Source organism: Halichoerus grypus, chromosome X (genome assembly GCF_964656455.1).
Source record: "Halichoerus grypus chromosome X, mHalGry1.hap1.1, whole genome shotgun sequence".
NCBI lineage: Eukaryota > Metazoa > Chordata > Mammalia > Carnivora > Phocidae > Halichoerus > Halichoerus grypus.
In genome coordinates, this window is record NC_135727.1 from 31432126 (window position 1) to 31444723 (window position 12598).

The 12598-nt window shown below is 46.3% G+C and overlaps 1 protein-coding gene across 6 annotated transcripts in view; it reads right to left on the minus strand.

The window, feature by feature from the left end:
* Positions 1-12598, minus strand: part of DOCK11 (dedicator of cytokinesis 11) — a 185620-nt gene that overhangs the window by 101460 nt on the left and 71562 nt on the right. For all 6 annotated transcript variants that reach the window (XM_078064090.1, XM_078064087.1, XM_078064089.1 and 3 more), the window contains exons 11-14: positions 10245-10385; positions 8837-9049; positions 2511-2633; positions 782-864 (exon numbers count right to left, since the gene is read on the minus strand). In XM_078064090.1, the coding sequence (XP_077920216.1) occupies positions 782-864; positions 2511-2633; positions 8837-9049; positions 10245-10385 (560 nt within the window). The remainder of the gene's footprint in view (positions 1-781; positions 865-2510; positions 2634-8836; positions 9050-10244; positions 10386-12598) is intronic.

Consider the following 12598-nt stretch of genomic DNA (forward strand, 5'->3'; position numbering starts at 1 on the left):
ATTACCCGCTTGCACTTAACAACTGCATTCTTCTGCCTTCTCATTTTTAGTACGTTTTCCAGAAATATTCTAGGATAGCTTTTCGAAGCCTAAACCTAGCCAACTCTGAAACAGTGGGCACACTGTACATAATTCACTACAATTTTGGGTTTTCTGGGGGCAAAAAAAAATTCCATTACTTTAGCAAATAAGCTCCGCTTTAAAATGCAATAAAATTAAGTGGTGTCAGTCAGATCAGGAACCGAGGCCAAAGCAAATTTCCCTGAAGCACCACGGATGAAGAAATGAAAGGTTCCTTGAGGCACGGCAAATTTTAAGAGAACGGATTCTCCATGGAAACCCAAACCCCAAGGTGCCGGTATTAGGAGGAGGGGCATGTGGGAGGTGATTAGGTCAGGGGGGTGGAGCCCTCGTGAATGGGATTAGTGCCCTTAGAAGAGGCCAGAGAGGGGGCTCACTCCCTTTCCGCTACGTGAAGATAAAGAAGCCAGCTAGCTGTCTGCAGCCTGAAAGAGGCTCCTCACCAGAACCTGGCCATGCGGGCACCCAGATCGCAAGCCTCCCAGCCCCCAGCGCTGTGAGAGAGAAATGTTTGCTGTCGGAGCCACCTGGTCCATAGCAGTTTGTTATAGCAGCCCGAGCGGACTCAGCCACATCCCAAGTGTCCCAGGACAGACCTGGCGTGTCAGAGCCCACCCGCTAAATGCTGCCAGCAAGGACAACAGCTGTGAACTTTACAGATGAGAGTGAACAGAAAGGTCAGGATTATATTTGTACAAACCTGGCAGCCCAAGCAAAGGGCATTCTGTATTGTCCAAGGCGGCTACACACTTGCTTTGCTGTCCTGTGCACCTTCTGGGCCGTCTGGGGGCAGAAATAAGGAGACACGTTCGTATGTGTTCGGACGACCAGAGACTCACCATACACAATCACTTCCCCCACTTTACCAATGTAAAACATCAAAGTCCGGCAAAAGAGATAAAGAAAGAGCTCCCAATAAAAACACGATACTCGTCAGCTACCCACTTTCCAAGACTAGAGTTTTCTTTTTTCTTTTTTTTTTAATTTCTTTTTCTTTTTGTTTTTTTTTTTTTTGATAGAGAAAGAGCACAAGCAGGCGGAGCAGCAGAGGGAGAGGGTGAAGCAGGCCCCCCCGCTGAGCAGGGAGCCCAGGACCCTGGGATCATGACCTGAGCCGAAGGCAGACACCTAACCGACTGAGCCACTAAGACACCCCAAGAGTTTTTTTAGCATTCTGTGTTTTCTCATTAACAGAGCCTTCATCAAGATATCAGAAGATGGACGAAAAGAGGTGTAGGGTATAGGGCACATTTTGTACCAAAGACCTCTACTGGGAAAATTCTGAGCAGTTTTAATGTGTATTTCCTTTCACACATGAGCAGGCAGACACTCATTATTCTTGGGAGAAGTTTGTTCTGAATACAGCTGACCTTTTTACTCCCAAGATAAAAGCCGAGTGACCAAGAGTCAAGGCAATTAGTTTAGCTGGGCAAGGAACTGCTGTTTGCACAGGCGCTAGGAGCTGATGGAAGATTAACAGCCCAGAGAGGCTAAACCGGCTGTGAAATGCTGCCTGGATGCTTGTCCCTGGGGATGCAGAATGCTAGAGGCTCTTATCTACATCACTGAGACTTTTCTCTCCCACGCAAATTAGTCACATGTCTCCTCTGCCTCTTCCGCTCAATAAACACTATTTGGACACACAACTAAATGCCACCTACGACAGATTGACTCTTCATAAATACTCAGTAGCTGGACTGCTGCTCATGAACTGTGCCACGCACACTTTTGCTCTCAGGGCCTCCGTTTTCTCATTTATAAAACGAGAGGAAAGGACCAGGTCACTAATTTGCAGAAGTCTGGATTTCATGATCCAGAAATTTAGACGGTTAAAGGGGTCGCAGACTTTTCACGGTGCCAGCCAAAGACATCCACCAGTCAAAACAGTTGCGACCATTTCATCCGCCGACATTTCGTGAAAGACATACGGGCGTAATGTTCAAAAGGTAGGAAGAGCAAAAATCCCAGCATAGAGGCCGGCCCCTCAAATTGAATACATTTAGCTGCGTGAATCGCTCATTCTCTTGTCTTTCTTTTGCTCATCCCAGACAGGAGGAAGTATGAGTGTAGACTGGCATTTGGGAACCGCGGGGCTGAACCTCCCCAGCTCTGACATTCTAGGGCTGGATGTAAGGGCTGGGAATAAAGAGTAGCTATTGCCAAGGATACGGTGTCAATGAACAGATGTGGCCTAACAGCCTTTAGCTCTTATTCTGATAAGCAAGCAGAAATCAGACTGTCGTGTAAACAGAACATAAATGAAAAGGGGGGAAAAGTCATGTTCAAACTGAAACATGCATACTCACCTAGCACCCCATATTTAGAGAATAAGGCTCTTTGGAGGGGTCATTAACAGTACCATTTAAAATATCAGTAAAAGGCGAGTTTTACATTAAGCCGAAATGTTCACAAACGAGCTCTATCGGTACCTTTGCTGGGTCTGAATTTTTGATGTAGGGTTCCGCACAGTGCGCGATGTTTCCCTGGAGCACCTTTTCAATTCTTGCAACCAGAAAAATTTCAGGATGCGGATTTGTCGCTGAGAAAATTCCCTGGGGGAAAAAAAATGACTTCCATTAGACATTTTTATGTGACTTCGTACATAACAGTTGCGTGGCTGATGATTCCCTAATAGGGCGTTTAGCGTCGAATGTTGACATCTAACACAGGGTCATGTCTAGGACCCTGAACATAGGTTTCTACGTTTCCTTTCATACGGTTCCTAAAGCTCCCAATGCTTCTTTCAAAACAGATTTTCTATTTTGTCACCAACTTCACATCTATTTGTCCCTGAGTAAAAACTGTCGCCATTACTGCTTGGCCTCTTGTTTGGCTGCGTCCGCAAGGTGCCTTTTTAGGCCTAATTAATGCAACGCGTATTGTTCAGCTTCATGGGCATGTGCTAAAATAGTGTGCGTTTCTCAAGTGGAACCAGATGTGCATTTTCAAATGTAGCTGCATGTAACTCCAGAACAATTTCCTCGCAATTAATACTAATTGCAGCTAAGAGGAAGAAAACACTTCACTACGGTTAAAGAGCGCCCGTGCTTTCAAGGTGGGGACAGAGGATCCAAAATTTGTTTTTTTCCTGCACGTGCTCCTGTTAAGGGTTACAAATGTAGATGCAACCGAAGTTGCATACGTTTTCTTTGAATGCATGTGAAACCGCCGTGTCATCCACTGTCTAGCTCCTCCCAAATAGACTATCTTCCAAAGAGCCAGTTAGTTGGTTCAGTCTGTTGTTTAAAGGAACACCAAACCAATGATTTCAAATGGAAAAACCCATCGTTGGGATTCTACCAAGTTTTATTTTTCTACTTGGTGCACTACCAACTGTGTTAAGATCGTGCGTTCCAGTTTTCAAAACATTTCAGACATTATCTCATCTGCTCCAGAGTGAACACTCCACGGCGTACAGGAAAGACAAGAAAACTCTGTGTGGGAGCCCAAGTAATTCCACCCCCAAGAATCCAATGGCTTGTAAGGATCCCTTGGAATGGCTGATTCACCTTTGAATTCGCAAGCAGCAAGCAGGGAAGGAAGTGGTTAAAAACTGCTCGGGGAATTAAAATGTCCTGGGTTTATATTCTGGCTCCACCATTTATGGGTAGAGGCAAGTCCCATCCTGTGTCTACACCTCAGGTTTCTCATCTAAGAAATGGGGATGATCATAGTAATAGCTATTCCAAAGAATTCCTGTATGGATTCCATGTACAGCACGCTAGGAACACCCAGTCATTACTCGAGCGGCCCAAAACACTTGCGAGGCCACAGAACCTGATTTGTGGTACTCCCAGGCGCATGCTGCTCAGGTGGGGAGATGCGCCTGGCAGCCAGCCCCTGCTGACCAAGCAGCAGGTATGCTAAGCAGCGCACTTGAAGGATGCTCTCACACCTCCCGATTGTCACCTAACTGTCCTAGATGGGTTTTGTGTATTATCTTCCTTGGTCTTCAGAAAAAAAAAACCCTCGAATGCAGGCACTACGATATACCCATTTTACAGAGGAAGAAACTGAGGGCTTACAGAAGGTTACGCGGTGGACGGATAAAGGAGCTTGCAGCCAGGGCTTCCAGACTATACATACGGCCCATGCTATGCTGCCTCTCGGCCCTGAGGCCCACGCATCCAACATCTCACACGATGAGGCCAGATGAGAACAGCAATACTGATTTTTGCCACCGCTAACGTTCATGGAGCGCCTGCTGTTCTCCTTTCCCAGTACTTGGCGCACTTCCCCACACTGATGCCAGCAAGGAGTATTATAATTTTGCGAACTCTGACAATGGCTAAGCGCAAGTGCTTTCGCTTGGGTACCTGTGATCACCATTACTGCCGCTCCACTGTTGGTTGCGTCATGCTGAGCAAACATGGCGGCCTAGTGCTGTGGCGAGTGCTTTCTGGGGACAGCACACCTTGTCAGAGCCTTACAGCTGCCCCTGCATGCAGGTACTATCGTTTCCTCCCGTTTACATACGAGGATGCCGAGGCATAGAAGCGTTCATTTTTTGAAACAACCAGGGATTCCAGTGTAAGGGGGATGCTGTCGGGTAAGGGGGACGCTGTCGGGGTTGTTCTGCCTTTTGGCCCAATCAGCTTCTAGCACTCTCCCTGTCCCCAGAACCCAGAAGGGTAGCCAGAGAGCGCCCGGGAATCCCCATGTGGACCGGGAGTCTGGCCCTTGTAGACAAGGCCTCTGGCCCAGCCATCCTTTTCCACCTAGGAGGCATGGATGTGGCTGCCCCCAACCTCAGGGTAACTCTTACCCACTTGACTGCCCCCTCCCTCTAAAGAAGGGGTGAGGCCCCCTCATCCCAGTCCCTAGCACTTACAGAGCCCACAGCACGGCAGGGCTTTGGGGGGAGACTCTGTACCCTTTCACCAGGCCAACAACTGTTGCCCCCCGGGGGGGATCCCCCAGAGCCACAAGGAGGCAGACCTCCAAGAGTCAGCATCTCCCCCACAACCCCAACCCAAAGTCAATCAGGTCTGACCTTGGGAGACATGGGGGGCCGAGCTCTGTCAGGGCAGCTGGGAAGAAAGTGCCAGGCAGCTGAGAATAAAGTGACTGGTCATGGTGACTGCTTGAGGTCAGGGAGGCCAAACTACTCGATGGACCCAAGTCCCTCCTTTCCTGTGGTCACCCCATTGTCCCTCAGGAGGCCACTGGAGAGAAAGACTCCAGTGAACAGATGGGGAGGGCCTAGAATGGCCCCCAGACACCCACTGTCCACCAAACCCTGGGAGCTGCTTCTTCCTATAGAGAATGCTGCCATTCGAGCAGCCTTGCTGGAAGGGCTGGGGCCATCAGACAGCCCTTTCTGGGAACTCCGGGGAACTGGGCAGTCTCCCTCTCTCCCGGGTAACACAGAAGCAGTACAACGCAGGGGTAAACACCTGCCCTTTGAAACCTGCTAGGCCTAGTTTCAGGTCCTGTTCCTCATCTTCTAAGTTCTGTGACCCCGGGCAAGCTACTGGACGGGCCCTGTGCCTCAATTTCCTCATCTGTAAAATGGGTATGGTAACAGTACCCACCTACTTTGCTGGGGTGTTATGAAAATAAGGGACTTGATAAAGAAGCAAGAGAAATACAGTGGCACTTAAGAAGTGCTAAACTTGGGGTGCCTGGGGGGCTCAGTCAGTGAAGCGTCTGCCTTCGGCTCAGGTCATGATCTCTGGGTCTTGGGATCAAGTCCCACGTCGGGATCCCTGCTCAGCGGGGAGTCTGCTTCTCCCTCTGCCCCTCCCCCCCATTCATGTGCTCTCCCTCTCTGCTCTCTCTCTCAAATAAACAAATAAAATCTTAAAAAAAAAAAAATAAGGAAGTGCTAAAGTTGTCACTGCTGAAAAATGGACAAGCTGGGATTCGGGTTCAGATCTGCCTACATTTGGTCTCTCTCCGACACAGCACTGCTTCCTCATCCTAAACGGGAAGAAGTTGAGAAAAAAACTTCTCCAAAATAAAATGTTCAACTAGTTGAAGTAAATGACCACTTCCCGGTCTCATCAGTTGGTCCGAAAAGGTTGTAAGACAATAAAGCCATCTGAGGCCACTGCCCATCGGGTCATCTTCCCACCTCTCCTCTGTGCTTCTCAGGCTTCTTCTCCCAAGTCCCACATCTTCTGTGCAGCCCCCTAAGTTAACTCCCACCCCCCGAGCCCCCCTTGCCTTGCAAACACGTCTGCTACCATTGTGTGACAGGGTGCAGTATGTTAATTACATTCTGCCGGCCATTATTGACTGGGGTCTTTCCAACAGACCCAGGTTCCAATCCTGCCTTCACGGCTGTGGGCTGTGTAATGGTGGGCAGCTTACTTCACCTCACGATCTGCCCTTTCCTCCCCTCCCAAAACAGCGTAAGTACACCATTTCACAAGACTATGATGATTACATGAGACACTGATGGGAAATTCTGGCATACGGGAGATACTGAAAAAACTGTTGGATTTTCTTCCCGACCTAGATTAAAAGTGGGATGATGCCCACGACCACAACTTAAACTCCATGCCTTGAACGTACAGCTAAGTACACTGAAGAAATAAAGTAAATACGTCATTGGCTTAAAAGGGCTTATTTGATATGGTGCAGAAAATTTTACACATAATTCAATAGCAGGTTCTCAAATACTTTTATACTGTACTTGCTCAATCTCTTCTAGAAGCATACGCCATAGTAGTGAATGTTCACACATGTGACAAGCATAATCTATCTGAGTAACAAACTAAGAGGCGACGTAGGGACGCCTGGGTGGCTCAGTAGGTTAAGTGTCTGCCTTCGGCTCAGGTCATGATCCCAGGGTCCTGGGATGGAGCCCTGCATCAGGTTCCTTGCTCAGCAGGGAGCCGCTTCTCCCTCTGCCCCTCCCCCTGCTTGTGCTCTCTCTCTCTCTCTCTCTCTCTCTCTCTCTGACAAATAAAGAAATAAATAAAACCTTAAAAAAAAAAAAGAGGCGATGTAAAACTACCACAGATCCAGAGCGCAAAGAAGGAAGTAACTGCACATGTAAAATCTGTACCAATGAGCATAATCCCGAGCCCAGAAAACCCCAATGCTTGGTATTTATTCTAAGGAGATAATTCAACAAGTGAGCTAACATGCATGCACAAGGATGTTCAATGCAGTGTTATTTATGATATCCCAAAATGACAAATATCCCAATTAGCTAGGTTGATGGAATACCACATTAGCCTTTAAGAATGTGAGTGATCCAGAGATACTGATATAGGATAAACGTGATATTAAATAAATACAGTAGATATAAAATGGTGTGAACAGGATCTATTTTGTATAAGAACATACATAAGATCTATGTGTTTATATAAACACAGAGATGTCTAGAAAGAGGTTGGCCAAAATGTTGACAGTTATTGTCTATGGGGGGGTGACTTTTTCTTCTTTATGCGTTTTGTATTGTTTGGGTTTTCTACATAATAATACATTTAGCTTTATAATAAAAAAAAAGGAACCACGTTTTTATTGGGGGAAAAATAAATCTTACAACGTGAGCTGCTTTGTTCTTGTGCCTCTTTCCAGTTTCAATTCTATGTCACAGTCGAGTTTCCTTTTAGTTGCAAAAGTTGGGAAGGAAGACCATCAATTCTGTTCTGCCTAACCTCTCATGGCCTGCAGCGTGGTCAGAGGTCAAAATGCCAGGGATGTGTCAGGCTCCTTCTAAAGGGGCTTCTTTGCACCACACAGGACAGAGAACACAGCATTATGTATGTCACATAAGCCGTCCCCTACCACTGCTCTTCAATCAGAACTCCTCGTATAAAGAGCCTTTATGCTCCATTAAAACTACCTATTCATGTGGGGTCAGCATGGACACTGCCCGCTTGCACATGAAGCTCCCCAAATTCCGGACAACATGGGAGATTAGCTCTGGGGCATCTACCACTTGGCCACTGACAGGAACGATTTTCTGGACGAATTTGATCGCCAGTGTGGGGGGTTCTGGTTGCTGTGGGAGTCTGGCGGGCCAGGAATTTGAGGAACATTGATCTAACGGCACCTCAGCCAGGGCTGTAGCCGAACAGACACACGGAACCCCTGTCCTGTACTCGAACCTTCCAAAAACACAGCCTCCAATGTGACCGTCACAAGACTTGCCCTGACGGTGAAGTTTCATTCAGACGGGCACCTTCCCTTCCCTGCCAAATTTCCTTGTCTTCCGTGAACACACTCAGAACTCCATTGTCTGGTCAGCAGCCAGGCTTCAGCTGAAGTTCTGTAAAGTTCTGTACATAGCTCCTAAATTTCTGCAAGGGGGTGCTTTTTGCTCTTGTCCTACGGAAAAATCTAATGGTATTTTAACAGATATCCGGAACTCGAGACGGCACACCAAGGCAAAAACCAAAACCCAAACCCAGCTACCTACTCCTAACGGAGCTGGGAATTAGGGATGGGGGGGCTATGGCAGGGTCCATTTTTTCTTCGAAGAAACAAGCCTTTTGGGCACCCACCGCCTTGCTCACAAGTCCGCACAGGAGCGTGGGGGTGTGCCTACATTCCAGCTCACAAAATGCTTCCTCTGAGGCTCACATCACGGTCCCAACTGAAAATGTTACTTCGCTGAGGCGGTGCTAGCATTTGCTGGTTTCCATCCTGTCCCTCCCACTTCAGTCCCCAGAAAAACACCTGGCCACTGACCTTACAAGAGATGGGAATGCCCAGGAGAACATCGGTCTGAGCGGGTGAAAGAACCCACGGGGCTGTTTCGATTTCTCACTCGGAAGGCTAAAAGGGGACTCGTTACCTGCTTTATGTAGCGTAACTGGGATTCAGCAATGCCATGAATGAAAGGCTCCGGGGAAGAGCTCGTCAGGTTTCCATCACCAGCCAGCTGGGCTGAAGGGCCCAACAGCATTTCCCGGACAGATGGGGGATTCAGGTCTACGTGGAAGTCGGCTGAAATCTTGCAGTTGTTCCTTACGTCGAATAAGGCGAGATTGATAAAAAAGGGTTCAACCTGGGAATGAAAACAATGACATTTGGAAGCGAAGACTTTTCGGGGGGGGGCGTGGGGGAGGGAGGCCAACGACAAAATGATGTTTTGATTCCTCGAGGCTCTGCGATTGCAGTTCCTTTCTGAGTATGGCATTTAGCTAAAATGGCATTAGGGCTCATTTGCATCTATTTTGAAGGAGTGCTCTAAAATAACAGGCTATCAAATGTTAACTTTTGTCAAGTATAAATAATTCTGCAAGTTACACTTTCTTTAAAGGAGTAGAATGCAGAAGCCACATTTAAAGAACATCGATTGGTCTCTGAATAAAATGTAATTCTCCATGGGTTTACTGAAATCGCCGAAAAAAAAAAAAAACAATGCCAATATTATCGAACAAAAATAAATCTTCCCTTTTGTTATGTTACAGCTTACTAGATTATACCTTTAATAAGAGCTAATATCAGTCAACATCAAATGACTTGACAAAAGCTTTGCCCCATCAGCACTTTCGGAAGACACGATTCCTCCCTACAGATGGCATTTGAAAGCTGGTCACAAAGGGAAATTTCGTGCCAAATGGCATAAAGATTAACCCTTTATACACAGGAAGCCTGCTAGTGCATTTTAGCTACTCTGGAAGAGAATAAATCATCACTGTGGATATTTGTCAAAGACAAAACCAGAACCAAAAAAAGGTGAGCATAAAATGCAGTCTCTTTGGTGATTTTACACTTATGGTTTCAAGTGTTTCTGAGTAACTCAAATGATCCACGATGGCTCATAATTAGAATTTTTTCTGTGAAGAACAAAATGAATTCACCCTGGGAGAAGGAGTGAGACTAGCAGGCTGCTCGGCCTGGTTTGCGGGTTCCTCACTCATTGTGATGAGCCAGCCTCACAAAAGAAGTCACATTCTCTGGCAGAATTCGCAACTTGGAGGACGGTCCAGGTTCGGGGACACATGTCGCTTTTGAATGTCAAGAGCCTACTCTATCTGCCATTTTGAATAGGTTGATAGGTTCACGAATCCTCTCAGGATGAAAACATATTCATATTTTGGCAAAAGAAAGGCATGTACGAAATGCCTCCATGTCAAATTTATCACAGCACGTAGCAATGGAATTTTCATCCCGTAAATTACTTCTAGTGATAAAAAAAGCAAAGCATGTCCTTAATGCGCTGGTTTAAGGGACGTGAAAGGAAAAGTCATACATACATTTGTGGGTGGTCCTTTTGCATTGTCTCCAACTTGACCCGAGATATTGAAAGTTAAATCATGGCAGTTCACCAGGAAACGTTTATTGCACTTTTCCTCAAATGGCTTTATATCAGGTTCAATTCCTGAAAAGTCCAACCTCTACAAAACAGATGATGATAAATCATTTCCAAAAAAATAGGATTCATATTAATATAGGTCTATAAGTAATAATTGCAGAATCCTACGGTTCTCTATCCATTCTTCATTCAAACCCTTTTTTTCATTCAATAAGTCTTTCTAGAGCTCTTACACCAAGGCTCAAACACTGACAGCGAAATCCTAGAGGGAGATGATGAAACTCTGATCTAAAGCACTGGAAAAGTTACAAGTCTGTACCATGGCCTATGAAGCCTTATCTGACAGGAGTCCTTACCTCCCTCAATCCTCTGACCTCATCTCCCACCACCCTTGCCTCCCCTCCACCCCCACTCTCTGTTCCAGCCACACTGGCCTCCTTGGTTATTTCTCTAACACACCAAGTACACGCCCACCTCAGGGCCTTTGCATCTGCAGTTCTCGCAGACAGATGCATGGCTCACTCCCTCATTTCATTCATGTCTCCGATCCACTGGCATTTCCACAGAGACCTTCCTTAACTCCCTAAGGGGACTGCACACTCTGACAGTCTATACTCCCTTTCCTTGATTTAAGTCTTCGAACATGACTTTTCCATATGTCCTTAGTTGTTATTAGCCTTCCCCACAAAATACATGTTCCAGTATGGTAGAGACTGTGTCTTTTATGAGGCGTACGGGAGGCAAAACGGCCATGAATGGACATGAGAGGCATCAAGAATAACACGATGGTCTCTAACTTAGACAATTCGACAATTCGACTGTGGTGTCATGAACTTGGTTGCAAGATAACAAGGAATGGTAGATGTGGGGGAGGAGGAGTGGAGATGGTGAGCTCAGTTCGGGACGTGTCCAGTTTGAGGTGAGGTTACTAAGTGGCTGGGGAAACAGCAGAGGTCTGGGTTGGAGATCTGAATTAGGTAGGGAGTCAGCAGCAGCTAGACCCTGTGGACCACCTACATTTCAACGATGAACAGAGGGAGGGGCGTCTGCTTCGAAAAGTGATAAACACTGAACTCAGCTTCGAACAGAGCTGGGGGATGTGTCCTGACTGCCACAGAGATAATTTTTTTTTAATTATTGGTATTTCAAAAAAAAATTTTTTTTAAGTTTTAAAAACAGATATTGGGAGTCAAGGATCCCTTTCAGCAAGGGAGGAATCTGTCCCTCCTCAAAGAAACTCCTAGAATCCTCCTCCTCAGCTCACATAGTTCAGGCAATCTGAGTTCATCCCGTTCATTCTGAGTATCTGAACAGACTTTACGTTCTGTTCACAAATGGGAGGAAAAGTATAGATTGTGGGACCACTTACTATACTTTAAGACCCGAGACAAGGCAGGCGGGAAATGATTGGGTGAATCTGAATAGAATATACTGCCAATACGGAAAACTCAAGCCAAGAAACACAAGAATTTTTCTCAACTGCCTAAGTAATTCAAGCCAAAACAGGTATTGTGCCGGAAGAGTGTTGGATAATTATAGCCATTCTGACCTAGCCTGCATCACTGACAAAATCCTCCTTCTAGGGGCCTAAGTATAATATTCGTACCTGAAAGTGCCATCCCCCACCTCCCACCCCTGGAGTCTATTTATCTACAAACCGAATACAAATGTGTGGAACTAGACAGCTCCCTCTTGAACACTTATCTCTGGAGCCAGCAGAAGCAAGTCATTACCATGGAGATCAATTCTAATTTCCGCCCATTTATCTGCTCTCCCTTCTACCTTATTCAGACAGTGGAATGTGAAGAGAAACTGGACTAAACCACCCCAGCCCCCAAATCCTTTCCCTTCTGAGGCCCGTGAGTCCGAATGCTGGGACACGGGACTTTGCCCAGTAGTCCCGAGTTGGAGCTGTCTCCTTCGGTTAGTGTTTCCTTATTCTCTAAGGTCAGTGGTAGAAAGATCTCTCTCTAAACATCGTACTGTGGTCAAAAGAGAAGGCTGACATCCTAGGATGGCGCTAAGACTCAACACATACAGCACAGATTTCTCTGCGAGGACGCTGCCTTCTGGAATCAACATTAAATTCAACTGTTCTGTGCTTTAAAGTTTCATCACAACTCTGAATTCCTCACTGGCTGTCGTAGCTCACTGATAACTGATGTTACGTTTGAGTTCACTGCCATGACCACAAAAACACTACACCACAAATTTTTTTAAAGACACTGGATTGAGTTTCAACCACAGTCAATTGGCTTCTTTGTATACAATGAAAGATCCTGACATGTCCAATTA